Consider the following 20,086-nt stretch of genomic DNA (forward strand, 5'->3'; position numbering starts at 1 on the left):
CCAGCATTTAAATGTAAAATTTTTTGTACCAAACACTTTCAGTTATTCCGTTTAAAAAATTTTGAAACTAAAGAAATGAATATAAAAAATTGTAATTTATTTAGATAAACTTACTTAGTCTAGTCATAGGAGTTTAGCAAAATAAAAATTCATTTTAAATGATCTACAAATAAACGCACCTTTTTTCATTTTTCCATTTAAAAGTTTTTTTTCCAAATAGAAAAACTGTAAGATCTGATCCCATTTTTTGTAACGATTTTGAAAATTCTAAACATACTTCATGGCCAAAAATTTGTCGCCCATGTGTATGATTTTAGTGCCATTTGCTGAGCATTTGGCGAACGGGCATACTTGCCCTTCTATTAAGGTAATTTAGGTAAAGTAAGACACCAGGATGGGTAAATAATAGAATTAGATTTTAATTAGCTTAATTAATTAATTTAATTAGCTTTTTTTTACTGTGTTAGTATAAGCCTTTGAGAATTTAGCAAGATTTTGTATTAGTGATTATAAAAATTTCAGTGAGTGATTAGAGCTTTTACTCCATATGAAGTATGGGTATTTAGTTAGTATTTCAAATAAAAAGGAAAAGCATGCACATTGAAAACATTAAACAAAAGATTCACCTACCAATACATTCAGCAAGCGTAATTTGACGAGCCAAAGTACGCTGGATGAGTAATGGTAAACCAGATCCACTACCAGAAGAAACCGAGTGCTCAAAAATTTCCTGAAAAGGAAAACTTTTCATAATATGCTAACAAAACTCTGTGTATTTAGATAGATAAAGATGTCTTTAGTAGATAAAAATATGAGATTCAAAGAAGTAGTTCATAAATCTAAATTATGTATTTAATATGCCAAACATTGAATTTACGAAAAATGGGCTTAATTATTGAATTAACTAAAATCGTAAAAATTAAATATTTCATCTTGCAAATTCTGCTGGTATAGGGAAAGTAAAAAAAAAATTTTCTCACAAAAAGACCATCAACAAATGAAATTAAAGAAGCCAAAAAAAAAATTTCTTTAATATTATTTTAAAATATATCATTGAATTTATAAGAGCAATAAGTTTCAATTCGAAAAATTTGAATGCTTACCTTGAGTGTATTGTCCCCAGCTGCAGTTGCTCTCAGGTCATCATGATAAAAGGACTCTATATCATTATGATTAACAAGGGATATCATTCGTCTCTTGCCACAATGTCTTAAAATGATTATTATGCCCCACATAACCATACATAATGCAATTACACCACCCACAATGGATACTAAGATAGTAACAATTGGATTGGACTCTTCTTCAGAAGCTGTAAAAAAAATTGAGAAATTATAAAGACAAAATGACAGTAAAAATTTAAGAAAAACAAAAACGAAGTAAACAACAACAAAAGAATGAAAACATGTTATAATGGTTATTGATTACTTAAAAGAAATAGAACCGAAGTATTTTCACTAAGTTAGATTTTTAAAAGACAGATATATCTTTCTAAAAAAAAATATGAAAAATTTTAATACTTTGAAAGTGACATATCTTTTATTAGTTAAAAAAATTAAAAGAGCCAAATTGTATGACTATTTCATTTTGAAATGCAGCAGAGGAATTTCTTTCCAAGGATAAATTTTTATACACAAAAAATTTTTAAACTAAAATTTTTCAATATTTTTTTTAAAAGCATAAATGTAATCTTATTGCTTTCTTTCCCACAATGAAAATAAACGTATAACGGCACAAAATATTAACATTATCATTTTCTTCCAAATTTTAATTCAATTTATAAATACAGTACAGAACCCGTTATCCGGAAATCAGAAAACCGGAAAACCAAAAAACCGGAACGAAATTCAATAAATTTCCCCGCCATTTTTAAAAAAATATTTTTTTTTCCTCATAAGATTTTAGGATTTTTCTTTCTTTTTTGAAAGATGTTTACCTTACCATCATTTTGGAAATAATCATTAGTGTATTACTTCATCGTTTTTTCTTCTTTTTAAGATTATTTCCAACTATTTTTGTTTTTTTTTAGTTGGGTTAAAACGGTTTTTTGTATCGATTCAGAAAACCGGAAAAATCAGTTATCCGGAATAGCGATGGTCCCGATCGTTCCGGATAATTGGTTCCCTACTGTACATATATATGGATAATTTTTGCCAATGCCAAAGTCTTTGGTGCAAAGAATTCAACAGCACTTATTATTTTTTTTTTAAGTGACAATTTTCTGAAAAATAATAAATAAATAAAATAGTTGAATTCACTTGCTTCTACAAAATGGAAAAGAATCAAAATAATTAATTCTACAATTAAAATTCATATATATATAGACAAAATGTTGAAAAATAATCACATAAAATTACTCACAAGAGGGCATTAATGGCATTAAGACAGGAAAAGATCCATTATTGCAAAAGTCTCCCTGACAGCAAAGTCCACTGTACTGAGCCTTATTCGGTTTGTTAGAGGTAAACTCTGTTGTTTTACAAATAAAATACATAGCATCTTTGGAATCCAGGCAGCCTTTCTGCAAACCTCGATAACCATTAATATCTCCCACAGAAAAACTAAAGCACTGTAAGAAAATTATAAATTTTTTTTTTTTTTTTTAAATTATCACTTTCGTCACTATACTAACAACTGTCATATATATATAATACATATAAATACACTTTTATTTAAGAAGGGATAACAATAACAGTTATTGAAGAATAGAACAGAAAGAATAACAGTTATTTTCTCAGTATATTATTAAGTCAATTTCTCACATGATTTTAAAAAATTATTAAGAATGCAATATATTTGAAAACCTCTTATAATAAATTATTAATTACAGTAACTAATCATTTACTTCTTCAATTCTCAGTTCAAAAAATGCATATTTTTGTATTTATTTTATATATATTTCAAACAAATTAGAGAAATTGAACAGAAAGATTATTTTTATGTTAAAAAGAAACACGGAAAAGCATAACAAAAATTAATGTCAATCTAGAAGAAATTTAAATTAAAAATGCTGGTTACAGATCTAACAAAAACTAATCTCTAAATTAAAACAGGGATAGATATAAAAAAAATTAATAACAGAACCAGTAACTATAGGATATTATATTATTAATCCATAAACATTTTCACTGGTTTGTTTTGTTTACATATCTTCACTAGATTTTTTTTATAAACCAAAGTTTAATAAATGTAAGTAAGTTTAACTTGTAAGTTGTTTAAGTCTAATTTGAAATAATAATCAAAAATTAAGGATAAATATAAATTAAGGATAAAAAAAACATGTCATAGGAAAATATGGTTAAAACTTATATTTATTTTATGCTGATGAACCAAAGTGAAAAAACTTAGTGAAAAAACTCAATTATCATTCCTGTTACATTTTCACTAATAGTAAATCACCCGAATAAAACACATATAATAGAATAAAAATGGACATTATTTAGCCACAGCTCTACAAACAAAAATTTTGCTCAGATTCACAAAATCATTTCGTGTTTCAACATAGAGAAATGTTCTAGCTTATCAGTTTAGCTAATCCCATAAGATGTTTTCTCATTGGCTGTGTCTGATAATGGCATTAGGTTTTCATTAATAGTAAGATATTATGAATAAAATACCTTATTTTTAGACTTACCATAATAGCATTATCACAAGTTGAAACCTTTTCACAATCTTCATCACAACTATAACATGAATAGCGACTGGAATTTTTTGAAGTTATAGTAGCATCTGCAAAATTTTGAGTACATTATTAATAAATATAAGAGATACAATAAAAATCAGCAAAGATGAAAGCTGAAATAAAATTAATTCTATATTAATGATAATTATATCTACACATAGAAACACCCGGTCAAATACATACTGCTGTAAATTAATGTATTTTGAACTAATTAAAAAATTAATACAGTGCAAATGTCACCAGCAATTTGCAATGCATCAGGGTGATTGGAAAAGTCTTTTAGTAATTAATGAGTTCAATATTTATTAGACTTACTACAATCAGTAATTATACCTTTAGGCTAATTAAGCAATTTGTGAATAACTAAAATTGAATTTGTTTGGGTTTATTACAATAACCCCTAGAATTGCGTGGGTGTTTTGCACACAGAAAAGAATTAACTCTTAAATAAAAATCTGGCAAAAAAACAATTTCAAAAATCTAACTTTTCATGTATTAAAACTGATTTTAGATCTTGTATTTACATATTTTATTTTTAAATGGGGCTGCAAGACACAAATAACACTCATGTTGTGTTAAACAGTTCACAGAAAAGCACCTATATGAATGCATGCAAGGTGTCCTAGACCCCATGGCAGAATCGTGGTGAGACGGCGACTTAGTCGCAGAACGTTATCGAGTTCTTGCAGAAAAATTTATCTTTTGGAAAAAAAAATGTTTTTTTTTTCTGCAGAAATTTTCGAATGATTTTTATCTTTTCTTCAGCCTTATATTCAAAATATGTCTTTCTCGCGCATCGGAAAGAAAAAAATGCTTGTGATTCTTCTATTCTCCTCTGATAATAATGAAAAATAAAGAGTAATGAAGTAAAAAAATTTGGTTTTCTTTTCTGCAGAAATTTTCGTTCGAAATTTTTTAATGCAGTCATTATTACTGTTGATTTCCACATAGTTTTTAAAATCCGATATTTTTATTATGATATTATTTATTACAACAACTGAATCTTGAAATGAAAACACGCATTTAGTAGCCCTTTTCATTATCCGATTCGAGTGGTATCGTCGTCGATCTTTTTCTCTCCGGTAGTTACTGCTACGGATTTCGTGATTTTTAAAATTATTTTTTGAATGTGATAATGATTTACAAAATACGAAAGAGGAAATAATTAGTGTGTTTTCCCCCTACAAAATGCGAGAACATCACCTATAATATTAGAATTAAAAAAAAATTGCACATTTAATTAAAAAATTATTTTACTTCTTCCAAAAAGAATTATTATTATTTATTATTTTTTTTTTTTGAATTTTTAATGCTTCTGTTACTTTAATTTAGTCACATGTATATTTGTTATTTTTAAAAGTATCTTGCAGAAAGATTATTATTAGAGGTATGTCACAGAAAGCCTGAAAAAATTCTGCCTCAGGGGTCCCAGATTAAGTTCTGCATTGCATTCATGTTCATTTTGTCCCATTTTCATTTATATTTCAATTTAATTACCTTCTAATCTTATTAGAAATTTTGATTTCTAACCAATAAGGCTGCTGCAAACTTAAAAAAAAATTTAGACATTCAAGACTTTCTCTTATTATGATAACTATTTATTTTAAGAGCTAATTGAAAATCTAGGGGATATTTTCGTATTCAACTACAGCCACCACCTCAACTACAAATGCTAAGGTGCCAAATGGAGTTTAAACAGGAAATTTTTAAAAAAGTAGAGGTTTGCTGGAGCATGGCTACACATTAATACTCTTTGAGTTGGTAAAACTTGTGTTATTCTACCACAGATCAAGATATGGAAATCATCCCAAAATTTGCAGCTATAACCAGAAGTTGCAATACTTTTAGCTTCTTACTAGGAAATTTTTATTTAAATTGACAGACAGATTTATAGATTTCAGTGGATGTAGGACCTAAGTTATAATCATTGTGTGTTTTGAAGAATAATAATATAAATTTAAAAAAAAAAAATAGTTTGAAAATAATGTGAAAAGAAAGTTGGCAGGTCCAGTATCACTACAAATAAAAATTAATTCAAATTATTTTTCTAATATTTTTACTATAATTCAAAAAAGATGTCTAGCAAATGATGTAGTTTTCCTTTTACAAAACCTTTACTTTTAGGCAAAAATTATTATAGACAGGCAACTGATCTTTATTTACATTATGCATACCAGCTGTACACATAAATACTTTCGTTGCCTATAATCAAAGTTCAAAGAGAACAAAAGTTCGAAGACTTTATAATCTCGATTAGAAATCTTTATAATCTCCTAGTGTCAATCAGTTTTGTAAAATAAAATTGACTGAGTAATCAGTTTATTTCTTATTCAAAATGTTAACAGGACAAAGGTAGTATATTTTGAACTAGTTTGGAGATTTAAATCTACCATTACTACATCTGTAAAGATGGTTAAAATCACTTGTGAACTAAATTTTAAATTAAGTGGAATAAATCATAAATTATTTTAAAAAATATCATTAAATAATTAACTTTGTTCATAACGACGAGAAAAAAAAATCTATTTTTTGAAGAAACATTTCCTCCTTATTTGATTGTAATATGACGAAAATTTTAATGAAACACATTTAATACTTACGAATGAAAGGTAATAAAACAAGAAAGTAGACAGCGGAAAAGTATGAAATAGAAGCTGCCATAGTAGTCATAAAATTTTTTTTAAAAGTTTAAATAAAAAATGAGCACTCTAAGAATTAAAGTTTGTAAAAAGTTCTTTTGTATAAAAAAGCGACATTTTACGAGACAGTATTAGAATCTTTAAATAAGCTGTCTTTTAAAATTAAATAAAAATAATTCATTAATTCGTCGTTCGTCAAAACACCACTTAAAACTTTTGTTTTTGCTTTTTATTCCCCCTCCCCTCTTCAGAAAGACAGTTATAGTTATTTTTCTAATCATATTTTTATTTTCCTTCTGAAACGATAAAAAGAAATACTTCTTCAAATAAAAATTTCTTAATTAATTCAGAAGCTATAGTCACCTTAATGGTTAAATATTTAAATATGAATCAAAATAATAATGTAAAAAAAATGCCGTCATCAAAGAAATGAAGTGAACAAAAAGCAGTACAGTTTCATCATTTCGGCAAGTGTGGTTGCATATAATTGGTAATTTTATCTTTTATTTTAACAAAATAAAAATCTTTTATTCTTATAATGCGTTACATTATTTATTACCTTTTATGCTAAATTTAAACTTCGAGATTTGTTTGGAGAATAAGCTCTGTGAGCAGTTATGTAATACCGGCGGAGCTCGTACTAGAATTACATAAAATCAACTGTTTTATTTTATTTCTCCCCTCTTTTATGTGTTATGCCAAATTTTTACAAAATTATTATTTTTTTTTATAGAATTCACAGTTGCTTCCCGATTTCAAAGTAAAGACTTTCTAAGTTATTTTAAATACTTATTACCATTATACTTGTTTACCTAAAAATCTTTAGTAAGGTCCATTAACCATGTTCATTTCTAAAATTGTTTGCGATAGTAATTGTTATGGTTTAACTTATGGACATTATTTCTGCTTACAAGCTAAAATTGTCATAAAATATTCAAATTCGTATACTTAACACTCTTCTGACTTCATCTGATGGTAGTTGTTGAAATCTAATGTTTGTTAAAAATGTATAATTCTGGCCAATTCTTATACATATTTGACTTTATTTTGTTTATCTCTAATTTAATATGATTATATTTTACTTATTTTTAAAATTTACTGGGAAGCTCATTTCCATAGATGTATGAAGCAGTGACAAAAGTTGAGTAAATGTTGTATTCTTTAGAGTTAATTGAAAGTCTGTCCATGGGATCAACTCGATACTTTCTAGAGTACATGGAATTTGACTTTATTATTTTAATTAGTCTATGGGATAGGTTTTTTTTTACGTAGTACCTGTTTACGTCTTAGTCAATCAGCATTTTGATCGTAATATTTAGGTCTGTAGTATCTCATGTTTGTTTTTATGGTGATTTTTAAGTAATAGGGGTAAAAGATTGGCAATCTAGATTGAAAAAAAATTTTGTTATCCTGGAGGAATCTTCTGCAGAAAGCCTTGGTGATCGGGCTGTCATGCCAAATACCAGACTTGAGATAAAATGAAAAACTTTCTGCAAATGCAAAATCTCAATTAAAAAATTTTCTGAAAGCTATTGGTTAACTCTTGCAACCAGTTTCAATTTTCTCTTAGCGACATCATTTTGAGGAAGTTTTTGTGAAAATCGTAAATTTTTTTCAAAATGTTTTAATCGTTATAAAACTCTATATTGATTCATAACAAAGGGTTTGAGTTTGGTAAAAAAAAAACTAAAAATGCTGAAAGTTGATATCTTAAAAATGTTATGTGCAAGAAATTTTTTTAAATGTTTGAAAAAATACTAAAAATTGGAGAAAGAGAAAAGTGTATGTCTGAAGCATTTATCCACAGAATGTGATTGAGTCAAGATTTTTATTTAAATTGAGTAAATATGACTCTCGATGTTTGATTTTAAAAGAGTGTGAATACTTATTCTGTTGTATAATTTCTAAGTCACTTGAACAAGAATCATAATATTGGTTTTCAAATCACACGAATAGGGAAATCAATATTTGATACATATAAGACAATGAAAATGTGAAACATGATTTTAAATTTCTTAGATATGAATTGCAATGTATGATTTTAAATCATGTGAAAGAATCTTGATTTGTGATTTCTAATCGTGTGAATTTGATTTTGAATTGTGTAGATAGGGAGAAAGCATGAAAACTTATTTTTTGTTCTCAAGAATTTGAAAAAGACAAACTTTCTTTAGAAAAGCAGATTTTTTTATGAAGTTTAAAAAAAAACATAAAATATTAATTCCTGATGCAGGAAAGTCAAATGCAGTGATATAATCTTGGTCTGGTTAAAATGTGGCTGCTCGCAGATGAGAGAAAAATTATAATACGAATCTTTGCCAAATTGACTCTGCGCAGTAGTATATAGTAGCGGTGCCCAAACTTTTTGAGCCGCTTGCGCAACGGGTAGATTAACGAAGGGCCGCACGCATATTTAGTCATGTTAGCAGCAAATATGATAATTTTTATATACATTAGTGTTCTAAGCTCTAAATTTTTTTATCAGTCAACTTAACATATTTGCAGAAAATTATATACTTCGAATTATTTGAACTTAATTAAAAAAAAAAAAAAAACATTTTCAATTTTTCACAATGTTTAATTAACCAAATATATATACAGTACATAACCGTTATCCGGAAATCGGAAAACCAAAAAGCCAGAAAAAAATTCGATAAATTTTCCCGCCATTTTAAAAAAAAAATTTTCCTCATAAGATTTTAGGATTTTTCTTCCTTTTTTGAAAGATGTTTACCTTACCATCATTTTGGAAATAATCATTAGTGTATTCCTTCATTGTTTTTTCTTCTTTTTAAGATTATTTCCAAAAAAAAAATTTTTTTTTGTTGGGTTTAACAATGAAAAACGGCTTTTTGTGGTGATTCAGAAAACCGGAAAAATCAGTTATCCGGAATAGCGATGGTCCCAATCATTCCGGATAATCAGTTCCCTACTGTATATACATAAATAAATAAATATTGGGGATGATATAAATTCTGAAAAGATATGCAAAAGATATACATATATTATAGAGTTATATAAATTTGAATTAAATGTTTTAATTAAAGAAAATTTATGATGTTTAAATAAAAATCAAATCAAAATAAACTTTTTTAATTGCATTTAGAAGCTCTCGCGAGCCACACATCAACAGTTGACGGGCCGTATATGGTCCTCGGGCAGCAGGTTGTGCACCCCTAGTATATAGCAGGGCTGATTGTGCTCCGGAAAAAGAAAATTGATTACAGATCCGCGCTCGGCTGACCACCTAACCGGAACATTTGCTCCTGCACCCCGAAGCCCAAGGTCATGAAAACTGAGATGGGCACAGTAGGCCTTGGCCCTCTATGGGTTGTCGCACCACTGAGTTTAGTTTAGTTTAAGATTAGAAATATTGAGAAAAAGTAAAAAAAATCTTGTTTAAATTTTTTTTAAATTTAAACTGTTTTTTTTTTTTTTTTAAACTCACGGAATTTTGACTTGGACTCATAATTACCCTTGATATAGGAATTCTGACAGTTTTTTTTTTTTTTTTTTTTTTCTTTATTAGAAAAAATTTTCGGTTTTGGTGATACATTTTCCATAGATTGCATTCGTGTATTTTATATATATCTGCCAAATATGATGATGAGGTTTTGATATTTGAAGCTACGTAGAAATTTAGAAGTATCAGATTTTACTGTTAAAATACTTGGTGTACATACTCATAACGGAATTTTTTTCCCTCATTAATTTTGTTTATTAATCATGCAACTTAATTTCTTTAGATTTTCAAGATGGCTGCTCAGTTATTCAATAATATTGGAAGGTTAGGACTGGGACTAGCTATTGCTGGAGGTGTTGTAAATTCAGCACTCTATACTGGTAAATATGAATACAATACATGAATTTTAAATTTTACCATTATTTAATACATTTTAGTCCTTATATAGAAATTTCATAAAAATGTGATGTTTATATTTAAATACCCTTAAATTACATTCATTGAGACAAAAAAAAAATATTTGCATTAAATATAATACTTTATTTAGCAAATAAAATTTTGTGTCTGTATGTGTCATTGACTGAATCAAAATACAAATCAATTAATTTTACACATTATGACATTTGTTTTATTTTTTACTTTATTTACAGAACTTTCATGTCCCGCAGTGGACTGATCGTTAAGACACGGTTCCCAGCTGTTCACCGAAGTCGAGCATCACTGGCTGCGGTCAGTGTGCGGGTGGGTGGCCACTTGGATTAGTCTGCGTAGGGACTGAGGGTGTGCGGTATTGGTCCTCGTTAAACTGTTCTATTGTAAAGTTCTCGACTTCGCTTGCAGGCCGTCGGGCTACCGAAGCGAGGGTGCCATCCCTTCTGCAGAGGATCAAAATTGTGATGGCATGTCTTTGGATCATCCTCAGGGATGTTTCCCAGACTGTTGCCAACAGCCTATTGTACAGCTCTAGTGCGACGTAATTGAACAACAACAGAACTTTCAACCTTAAACAATCATAAAAACATGATCAATTTCAAGTGGAATGATTATACATTTCTAAAAATTCAAAATTGTCAATAATCTTTTTAACTTAAATATAATAAATTTAAAAATTAACATACTTTGAAAATTTCTCTAGAAGTTCTTTGCTCCTATAGCAATATTAATATCTTAGAAATGTCTTCTTAAGACTTGAAACTAGTAGAAAAATATACATCACAATTTTAATAAAAAAAAAAAATTTCATGAAATTGTGCATTTATGCACTTTTGGCCAAAAATAGGTTAAAATTGCTTATATTTTTTTTAATAATCTTTTTTTCTTTTGTCCTTAAAGTGGTTTATCTGTATATTAATAAGGTGTATTATAGTAGTTAATATAGCATGCATATAGTATATATAGTAATTTATATTATAGTATATATAGTAATTTAAGAGTTATCATTGATATTAAAATATTGTTATTTTAAAAGGACAATATATTAGTAATAGATCATTTGCTTTATATAGGTACAGATAGAGTTAAATATCAAAATGTCAGTATTTAATTTTTATGTTCTTAATTTTCAAACTAAAAATTCTCACTAGCAATTTTTTATTTACAGCAAAAAAAGTAAATTTTCTATGAATTTTGCACCATCCAAGTGAATTTTTAGCTGGAAATGTTTGCTCTTGCTATATTACCTAAATTCCTGAATACTCACTAAATTCAGTTATGTGAAATATATTTCAGTTAAAAGACACCAATTTGGTATTAAAAAGCTGTATGTCCCAAAGGAAATATTGAATTGTAAATATTATAGTTCTGTAAAAGCATTATATATGTTTCAACTCTAAATTTTTGATGTCCGTTGATTTGATTTTTTTATTATATTGACAAGTTATATTTATTTCAACAGTGGATGGTGGTCATCGTGCAGTTATATTTGATAGATTTGCTGGAGTCAAACCTAATGTTATTGGAGAAGGTACCCATTTTCTCATTCCATGGGTTCAGAGACCTATTATTTTTGATATTCGATCCAGACCTCGGAATATTCCTGTTATTACTGGTAGCAAAGGTGTGTGCTTTTTTTTTTTTTAGAAAAAATCTGAATATTATTCTTTACTTGATTGTAGTTATTATTTTTATATTTGGTGAAATTGTTTTTTTTATATATATGTTGCAGACTTATATGCATATTTCATTTGATGACATTTTGTTTTTTATATTTTCTATTTGTTTCTAAGGTGTAATATTAAAGACATTTATAAAAGAATTAACTTATTTTGCAGAATTTTATTTCTGCTATATATAATTTTCAATTACATCAAGCAGTGTTTTCATCAGAGAAAAAAAAATGGGTGAGAATTTCTCACCCTTTCTCAAAAACAGGGTGAGATTTCAAAAAGTTAAGTGAGATTTCTAAAAAAACAAAAACTCTTGAAAAAAAAATCCTTTCTTTAATTATAATACATTGTTAACGTCTTCTATTTTTTTAAAGCATTGAATATTTTTGGTGCATCATCATAGAAGATTTTGCCTTTACAAGGTATTTGTCCATCTTACATAAGTGCATAAAAATTTTGAACGTCTTACATGAAGAAACTTTACCTACGGTAAACGCGTGGTTGCAGAGAAATGTATTCTGAAAGGGGTTCCATGGTTGTGTTCTGTTGTTCGAAGAGGTTCTGAACAATACTGGTAAATAGGGAAGCTAGATAATGGGGCAGATGTTGAAAATAATGAAAGATCCAGGAAGAAAAGATAAACGGATTTTATTCTAAATGGCGTAATTCGAAGTTTTTACCAAAATGCGAGAAATTCGTGAATTTTGAAATTGATTTATAGAATGCGCGAATTTCTCGCGGTAATCATTTTTTAATGAGAGAAAAGAAAAAAATATGCGAGATTCTCGCGTTCTCGCGCTGTAATGAAAACACTGCATCAAGAGAAAAAAGAGACCAAATTGAGTTGTCTAATATACTTTTGACATAGTGTGTAAAATTATACTCAAAAAATAGTGAATACAATAAAATGTAGTGATTGATTTCAAAAGATTTTTAAAATCGATGTGCTGAAACTTCCCTAAAAGACATAACTGCCAGAGTACTATTAGTAAGAATATTATTAGTACATTTTATAAAAACATTTAAAACTCACTGATATATTTTTAAACCAAGCTTTTAAATTCCAGTTACCACGGTTGCTTAAAAACTCATTGTTAGTGCCCAATATTTAGTTAAATTTGAGATAAAAATAAAAACTCCCAGTTCGTAAAATGTTTGCATATTTGTAGATCCTTTTCTATGTACTGTACAAAAGAAATTGTTTTAATATTGTAACACAACTGCAAAAATTAAAACATGCACTTCTGAAAGTGCAGTGTAAATAACAGCATGAAAATATTAACACTATTATTAATAAAAATAAGCTAATTGAAAAGCTATTATACAATATAAAAAAAAAAGCTATTATACAGTAGATAACCTATTATCCAGAATTCTGGGGACCATTGTTATCCTGGATGTCTAAATTTCCTGGATTGCTTAAAAATGATTCGTTACAGCTTATTTATATTACTACTTTAATATTTAATTGAAAAATATCTGTATTTCATCTGTTTTAGAATTCTAATAAGAAATTTGTATTTTAACTTCACTCTCTTTATTTTATTTTTATAACTAAGCATAGCAGTGATTTTTTCTTATAATTTCCCTACTGTCTTTGATATCTCATGTTGACCCTCATAAATCAAAACGAAAAATCTCGAAGGAGCTTTAAGGAAATCTTCTGAAGATCTTATTAAAAAAGAAATATAAGTTTTCTCTCAACACATGGGGTGAAAAAAATTCATTCTACTCAACTTCAAGCATGATTGGAATTTCTACATATTGCCTCAATCATTCTAGTTCAAAATGCTGGGCAAAATTTTTTGTATGTTTTTGGATACCATTTAAAAGATTCTGTATTGTATTAAGATGTCTTTGGTATCATGCTAAAATTAAGAATATGCCACTTAGGCGATTCACAGGATAAAAAATTTCTTTGTTGAAACTTATTCGCAATATTTGTACCAGGCTTTTCATGTTTTTATGGTTCATTTAAACTTTAAGTTATCGTTGACTCTTGCAAAAATCTGCACTTTCTTGTGCATGAAAATTATTTTTTGAACGAAATAGAATATTAATCGCACATATTAGTAAATGGGAATTTTTTAAAAAGATTGTTAGAAACTTTGTAAGGGTCATGTCAGAGATTTAGATTTTTGGAAATCCCAAGTGAGAATGGTGGACGATATTGAATGGCATATAACTGTTATTGACAAACTAGGCTGGGAATAAATTAGATTCTTTTGCGACAGATTTGCCTTGGTTCGTTTTATTAGTATTGGTTATTGGATGCTAATTGCACTTGGTTAAAATGCATGCATATTTTTAAATATTGTGTAAATGATAGATTGGTAAACCGGTTTTCAGATTTATGATTTCCTAAATTAGTAAACTTTGTGTTTTAAAATAACCATTTAAAACATCTGTGAAAACATTTAATCAGTTTATTGATTGTGCTTTAAAAAGAACTGTACTTCAAGGAAAATTAATTTTCTTTTTGTGTGTAACTGGACTCTTAATTTGAAATCTTATGAATTAGATAAAAAAAATGATTAAAGGACATAAATTATGTACAGCTATTTTTCAATTAATAAAAAATAATTTTTCTTTTTACCTATTTATTTTTCACTATTATCTGATATTTCTGCGAATGGTAACAAAAAAAATAAAAACAAAATACTGACGAAAAACATTTTCTCGTACACTTCTTAAAATGTGCACAACCATTAAAAATAAACTATAAATCTTCAAATTAAAGGTAATTGAGGTCAAATGTCGGCCATTTGGAATTTTCAAAATTTCTAAATAATATTTTAAAAGGTCAATCTGAGGTTTCTATTTGTTAAGTTTTTCCATGTACATCTTTCACATTTATATTAATTGGTTTATCTCGTAATGTCTTATGCAAAAGAAACTTTAATGTTGTTAACATTTCCTCATACCATGATTGTTTGGTAATTTTTAATTGCTATATTTTTAGCCTATTGATCTGTTATCTGAATTTCCTTATTGGTGACATTAAATTAGTATAATATCTTATATTTTCTATATGCAGCTGCATTAAAAAAATATTATTAGTTAATAAATTTGCTGCCAGCAAAGCAGTTTTAAATGTGATTTTCTTATTGCTATCTCATGCCTGTGTGTAACCAAAAAATTTAAATAATAAACTATGCTCTAACAAAAATCTCAAAACACAAGATTTTTTTCTAATCTTTCATAACTTACATATCTTTATTATTTTTATAGTAAAAAGACACATGAATTGCATAATTTGTTGGGTCAATAGATAAAGTAAGATTAAAACTCTTTATTTATTTATTGATCTATTGTAATTAAATGTTTTTTTTTCTTTCCATTTTTAAAAATTTTATTTATAAGAAAAAAAAATTAAGACTTAAACTATCCAGGTTATTTCATAGTAAAGGAATGTTGTACTTTTCCCATCACTTAGCCTAGTAACTCTCTGATCAACATAAGTTATCCTTACAGATCTGCAGAATGTAAATATTACCTTGAGAATTCTGTTTCGTCCAGTTGCTACCGAGTTACCTAAAATTTATATGACCCTTGGTAATGATTATGATGAAAGAGTTTTACCGTCTATCACTAATGAAGTTTTGAAAGCTGTAGTTGTAAGTAATTTAATAATATTTATATCTGTTTTGATGTTTATGTCATTTATAGGGTTTGTTGTATGTTCAATAAAATGGAATGTTTTGTAAAATGTACACCAGTAATACTGTGGGCGTCAATTTGGATGAATGACTGATATCGAGTCAAAATTTCGGCCAATATGTTTTTTTTTTTTTTTTAATATTTTAATCAGAATAAAGATTCAAAATTATATAATAAAAAATCTTAACTGACTTTTAACTTTTTTTTACATTAACTTTTGCTCTTATTTTCATATTTAATCAAAATTAACCTTTGTTCAGTTACTAGCAATATATAACAGTAAGAGAATCCATTCTACAGAAGTTTTTTTTTGAAAACAAATGCAATGGCGCTGTTAAGATTTTTGCATCGCAATGTATTGTCACTCTAGCCTCGTGCTGTTTCGTTACATTAATGTTTTGCATTTGATATTGGGTGACTTTGAATTCTTGCACTTTCTGAAAGCTTGATTGATTCAGGCAATTATATGCTTGTGATAAACTCAATCCTCAATTATCTAATAAGTAAAAATGCTAAAAATTTGTCTAGTTATCACATGTCAGTAGTATGATGCATCAGTGACCTAACAACACAGTAAAAAAAAAAAAAAAAAGGAAACTGAACAACCTAGCATGCACAAGAGAAGGAGAGTGTTAATTATGAATATAAAACAAAATTAAAACTCACTGAATTGAGAAAGATTGAAAACTTAAGAACAGCTGATGCGTAAAGTCCTATGCAACTTGTAATCTCCCTCCCCTTCGTAAATTCAGTGTATCTTTTTTTTAAAAAAGGGAAGGGTGTGTCAAAGGTAAAACAAATCACTCAATTGAAAGAAAATATTAAAAATTTCATTATTTATTGAGTTCAAATTTTTTTGTGCATTTTTAAATTTTTTAATAATGATGATTATTTTTCAATTGTTTAAAACATTGATGTCTTTGCAAAGTAGCAGTTAAAAAAACAATAAATTGCTGGATTAATTGTATTTAAAAGAAAATCAACATCAGAGAATCAGCACATTTAAAAGAAAACACGCTTTGATGCCTGAGAGATTCAACAACACTTCAATTCTCAATTATTTGTAGTCTTCGTATCGACAAAATTCATTTCTCTGCTCGACAAATCAGATTAGAAGAGACGTGAGAAAAATGATGATCATCATTATAATCATTGTTCACTTACAATCGGAGAACAATTCTCTTTATGCGAGCTTGCTGTCATTGATGACTGATCAGGAAAAATACTCTTCATGTGTGCTTAAAACCAGTCTATGTGTACTATCAAGAACAGTGCATTTTATACCATGCCTACACATGGTATTTTTCATGGTAACGTGGTAATTTCTCTTGCATAAAGAAAAAGTGATAATCCAAGCGATATGCGATAATTGCACAACATCAATATTTTCCAATGCATCCATGTATCGCTCAGTTCTAATGGTTGCTAAATGATAGATGTTTTTCCTTTTTTTAGTTATTCAATGTTTCTCTTGTGCGATGCTTTTTTCTCAAAATTAAGTTTGATTCATCTTGGAAACACTTTTTTTTACCGATTTGGATAAGAATAGCTCCTGTGTACAAATTAGTATATGTTTCATCATAGTCAAATTCTATGCAGATTCTAGTAGATGAAAACTTTAAATAAATGATGTCTTCTAATGAAAATCAAGTGGTTCGGAAATTAGTCATGTCTTTTCTTTTCTTTTTTTTTAAATCTAAAATATCTTTATTGAGTAACCTGTCTTTTACTAAACTGCCTTTAATATTGAGGAAGGCAATATTTTAAGCAAACAATCCTTAAGAAGAAAAAAAAAGAGATTTTGTAGGTAGTTCATGTAAGTTATGCAAAATTGGAAACCAATTTTAAAAAATTCCTGTATTTCAACACCTTTACTTCAACAGCATATTTAAATTCTAATCTTTATAAATTTTCTTCGATATAATAGTATTTTTTTTTTTTTTTTTTTTTTAAGGCTCAGTTTGATGCTAGTGAAATGATAACTCAGAGAGAGTTGGTATCACAAAAAGTGTCTGAAGAGCTGACAGATAGAGGCTCTCAATTCGGTCTCATACTTGACGACATTTCAATTGTAAGTTTTTCATAATTAGGTCACTTATTTCCTGATTAAATGCCATTGAAATATGCTTTAATTTGCTATATTATTATTTTTTAGACTCATTTGACATTTAGTAAAGAATTCACCATGGCTGTTGAGATGAAGCAAGTTGCACAGCAAGAAGCAGAACGTGCAAGATTCTTAGTAGAAAAAGTATGTATTGTATCTGTGATAGAATTTAGTTCTTATGCACAGATAATGATTAAATTTGCTTCTAAAATGCAGGTGACTAAGCTGTGTTGCAATGTGCTGTTTTTTAGCTGTTAAGGGAGGGCACCTCAATTTCCTCAGTGAATTTTTGGAATCCTAAACATCTATATTTATTTTTACATTATTCTAAGAGTTATGAATTAAATTTAAAATACTTGATTAAAACAAATTATGCAGGGATTGCCTGTGTAATGTATAATGTAATCTCTTAGGATATCTAAAAACTGCTGACTTGATAGCATCATGCGTTTTTTTCTGATTTATTACGAAATTTAAAAGCTTAAATTGCAGTGATGTATCATATGTTCATTATTTGCAAAATTACATAAAAATGCCATAAAAGTCATTGTTTAATATTTGATAAAATCAAAAACTGAAGGTGCAATTACAAAATTCCTATATACAACAAAAAGTGTTTGATTAGATGAGAATTTCTATGTTAGTTGATTAGTTATGAAGTTTTAAGTGATCTATTAAAAAGTTGATGTAGTTGATGTATTTTATGCATCTATAAAGCGAAAAATTATATATTTCTTAAATGTTTAAATAGCTATTATAATAAAAGAGGGGGATAATTTTTTGTGTTGCACAGTGCACTCCTAATTTGAAATTATTAAGTTCATAAACAGAAGTCTTAAATAATAATCTTAATAAATAAGAGTTTAATATAACATTTCAGTTATATTAAACTCTTATTTTTAATATTTTTTGTTCTTTATTTAAAATTTGTTTTTACTTATATCACTTGATTAAAGATATAGAAAAATTATAGCAGTGTGTGCATGATTTTACAAAATATTGTAATTTTTGAGGAAATAACTTTATTTTCTTCAAAAGCGAGAAAAAATATACAAATTCCTTAATATCTTAAAATAAGCTGAAAAAGTTTGTTACCATGCTATTTCAGTATTTTTTTTGTTTTAATTTGATTTATTAACTAAGCACTAGTCACCTTTCAAACCTTTGTTAACAAAAATATATTCTGTTTAGCTAACCCGCCTGAGGCAAAGTTTTGATTGAAAAAAAATAAGAATCATTTAAATCTAATTAAATTTTAGTACACTAACAAAGGAAATAAATTATTTTATTTAAATCTTCATATATTTTACATTCAAAAAGTTCATTTAGTTAAATAATAATGTTCTGTTATTTTTACCTTTTTAATTAACAAACGTGCTACATCTCTACTATAATGTGTTTGCTCATAATATTATAAGTTTGTGAATTAAAAATGTTTTTATTTGCTGCCCATTGGATTGTTTAGTGATATAAAAAAATTTCTTTTTAAAAAATTTTTTTTTATTTAATTAATGTCTAAAAACCTTTTCTTTTTTTTTAAATAAATAAATGTGTAAAATTTTTAATAAATTTTACCTAACTATTTAATTTTTCATTTTTAATTAGTTCAACATTAAGGTGTCTCATAAGTAAAAATGTAAAAAACACATAAATTTTTGTTTTTAATACTTGCTATTTATTATTATAGGCTGAACAACATAAAAAAGCAACTGTTATCACAGCTGAAGGTGATACACAGGCTGCTTCCCTTTTAGCAAAAGCTTTTGGAGAATCTGGAGAAGCTTTAGTCGAGTTGAGACGTCTAGAAGCTGCTGAAGATATTGCCTATCAAATGTCAAAAGCGCGGAATGTGGTTTATTTGCCCAGTGGACAAGGAACTTTGTTGCAATTACCACAATAGAAATCATGTAATTAGGTGATTGTGTAAATCAAATATTGATTTTTGTAACGGATCTTGAAAGACTATATGTTCGAAAAGAAAAAAAACTTATTAGAATCAGTCATCTATGGATCAATCATAACAAAAGTTAATAAATTTCATTTTTTGTAAATTATTTTTTGTGTAAATTTCTGAAAGTAATAAACCTAGTCTTAAATTATTTAGTTATAAAAGTGCTTGCCAAAAGTTTGCTTAAAATTTATTCAAATCAGTTCTTGACTTATTAATTCTAAAACTTATTCAAATATGGTTTGTCATAATGGAAGTTTTGTTCTTTAACTTGTTTTCTGCAATGAGTTATGGTAAAAAGTAAACTTTTCAATTATGAGATGTTGCAGTAAGTAGATTGATTACCAATAAATGTTTTGATGAAAACTTGGAGAGAGAAAAAATTATTACAACCAATTGCATGCAGTTTAATCAAAATTATAAGTTAAAAAAATGTTTCAATAAAAAGGTCTATAAGTAATTTTTTTTAAGGGGAGTAAAGA

General features: G+C 27.4%; 2 protein-coding genes across 3 annotated transcripts in view; one reads left to right on the forward strand and one right to left on the reverse strand.

Moving 5' to 3' along the window:
- sax (type I BMP receptor saxophone) overlaps positions 1–6,570 on the reverse strand; it is a 20,040-nt gene extending 13,470 nt beyond the window's left edge. Inside the window, exons 1-5 of the mRNA XM_043042888.3 lie at positions 6,283–6,570; positions 3,635–3,729; positions 2,362–2,569; positions 1,104–1,312; positions 631–730 (exon numbers count right to left, since the gene is read on the reverse strand). Coding sequence (XP_042898822.1) covers positions 631–730; positions 1,104–1,312; positions 2,362–2,569; positions 3,635–3,729; positions 6,283–6,352 — 682 coding nt within the window. The 5' untranslated portion in view covers positions 6,353–6,570. The remainder of the gene's footprint in view (positions 1–630; positions 731–1,103; positions 1,313–2,361; positions 2,570–3,634; positions 3,730–6,282) is intronic.
- On the forward strand, positions 6,558–19,707 carry Phb1 (prohibitin 1). Of its 2 annotated transcripts, XM_071180616.2 has the most exons (8): positions 6,784–6,940; positions 7,055–7,081; positions 10,068–10,164; positions 11,679–11,840; positions 15,364–15,506; positions 17,504–17,620; positions 17,705–17,800; positions 19,344–19,707. In XM_071180616.2, the coding sequence occupies exons 3-8, from the start codon at positions 10,077–10,079 to the stop codon at positions 19,554–19,556; spliced, it is 819 nt and encodes a 272-aa protein (XP_071036717.1). In that variant the 5' UTR covers positions 6,784–6,940; positions 7,055–7,081; positions 10,068–10,076; the 3' UTR covers positions 19,557–19,707. The 2 variants fall into 2 exon arrangements, with proteins under 2 accessions (XP_042898823.1, XP_071036717.1); XM_043042889.3 differs by lacking the exon at positions 7,055–7,081 and having other exon boundaries at positions 6,558–6,811.
- Positions 19,708–20,086: the final 379 nt, after the last annotated feature.

This window comes from Parasteatoda tepidariorum, chromosome 8 (assembly GCF_982258835.1).
Source record: "Parasteatoda tepidariorum strain Cologne lab strain chromosome 8, Ptep-v5.0, whole genome shotgun sequence".
Lineage (NCBI taxonomy): Eukaryota > Metazoa > Arthropoda > Arachnida > Araneae > Theridiidae > Parasteatoda > Parasteatoda tepidariorum.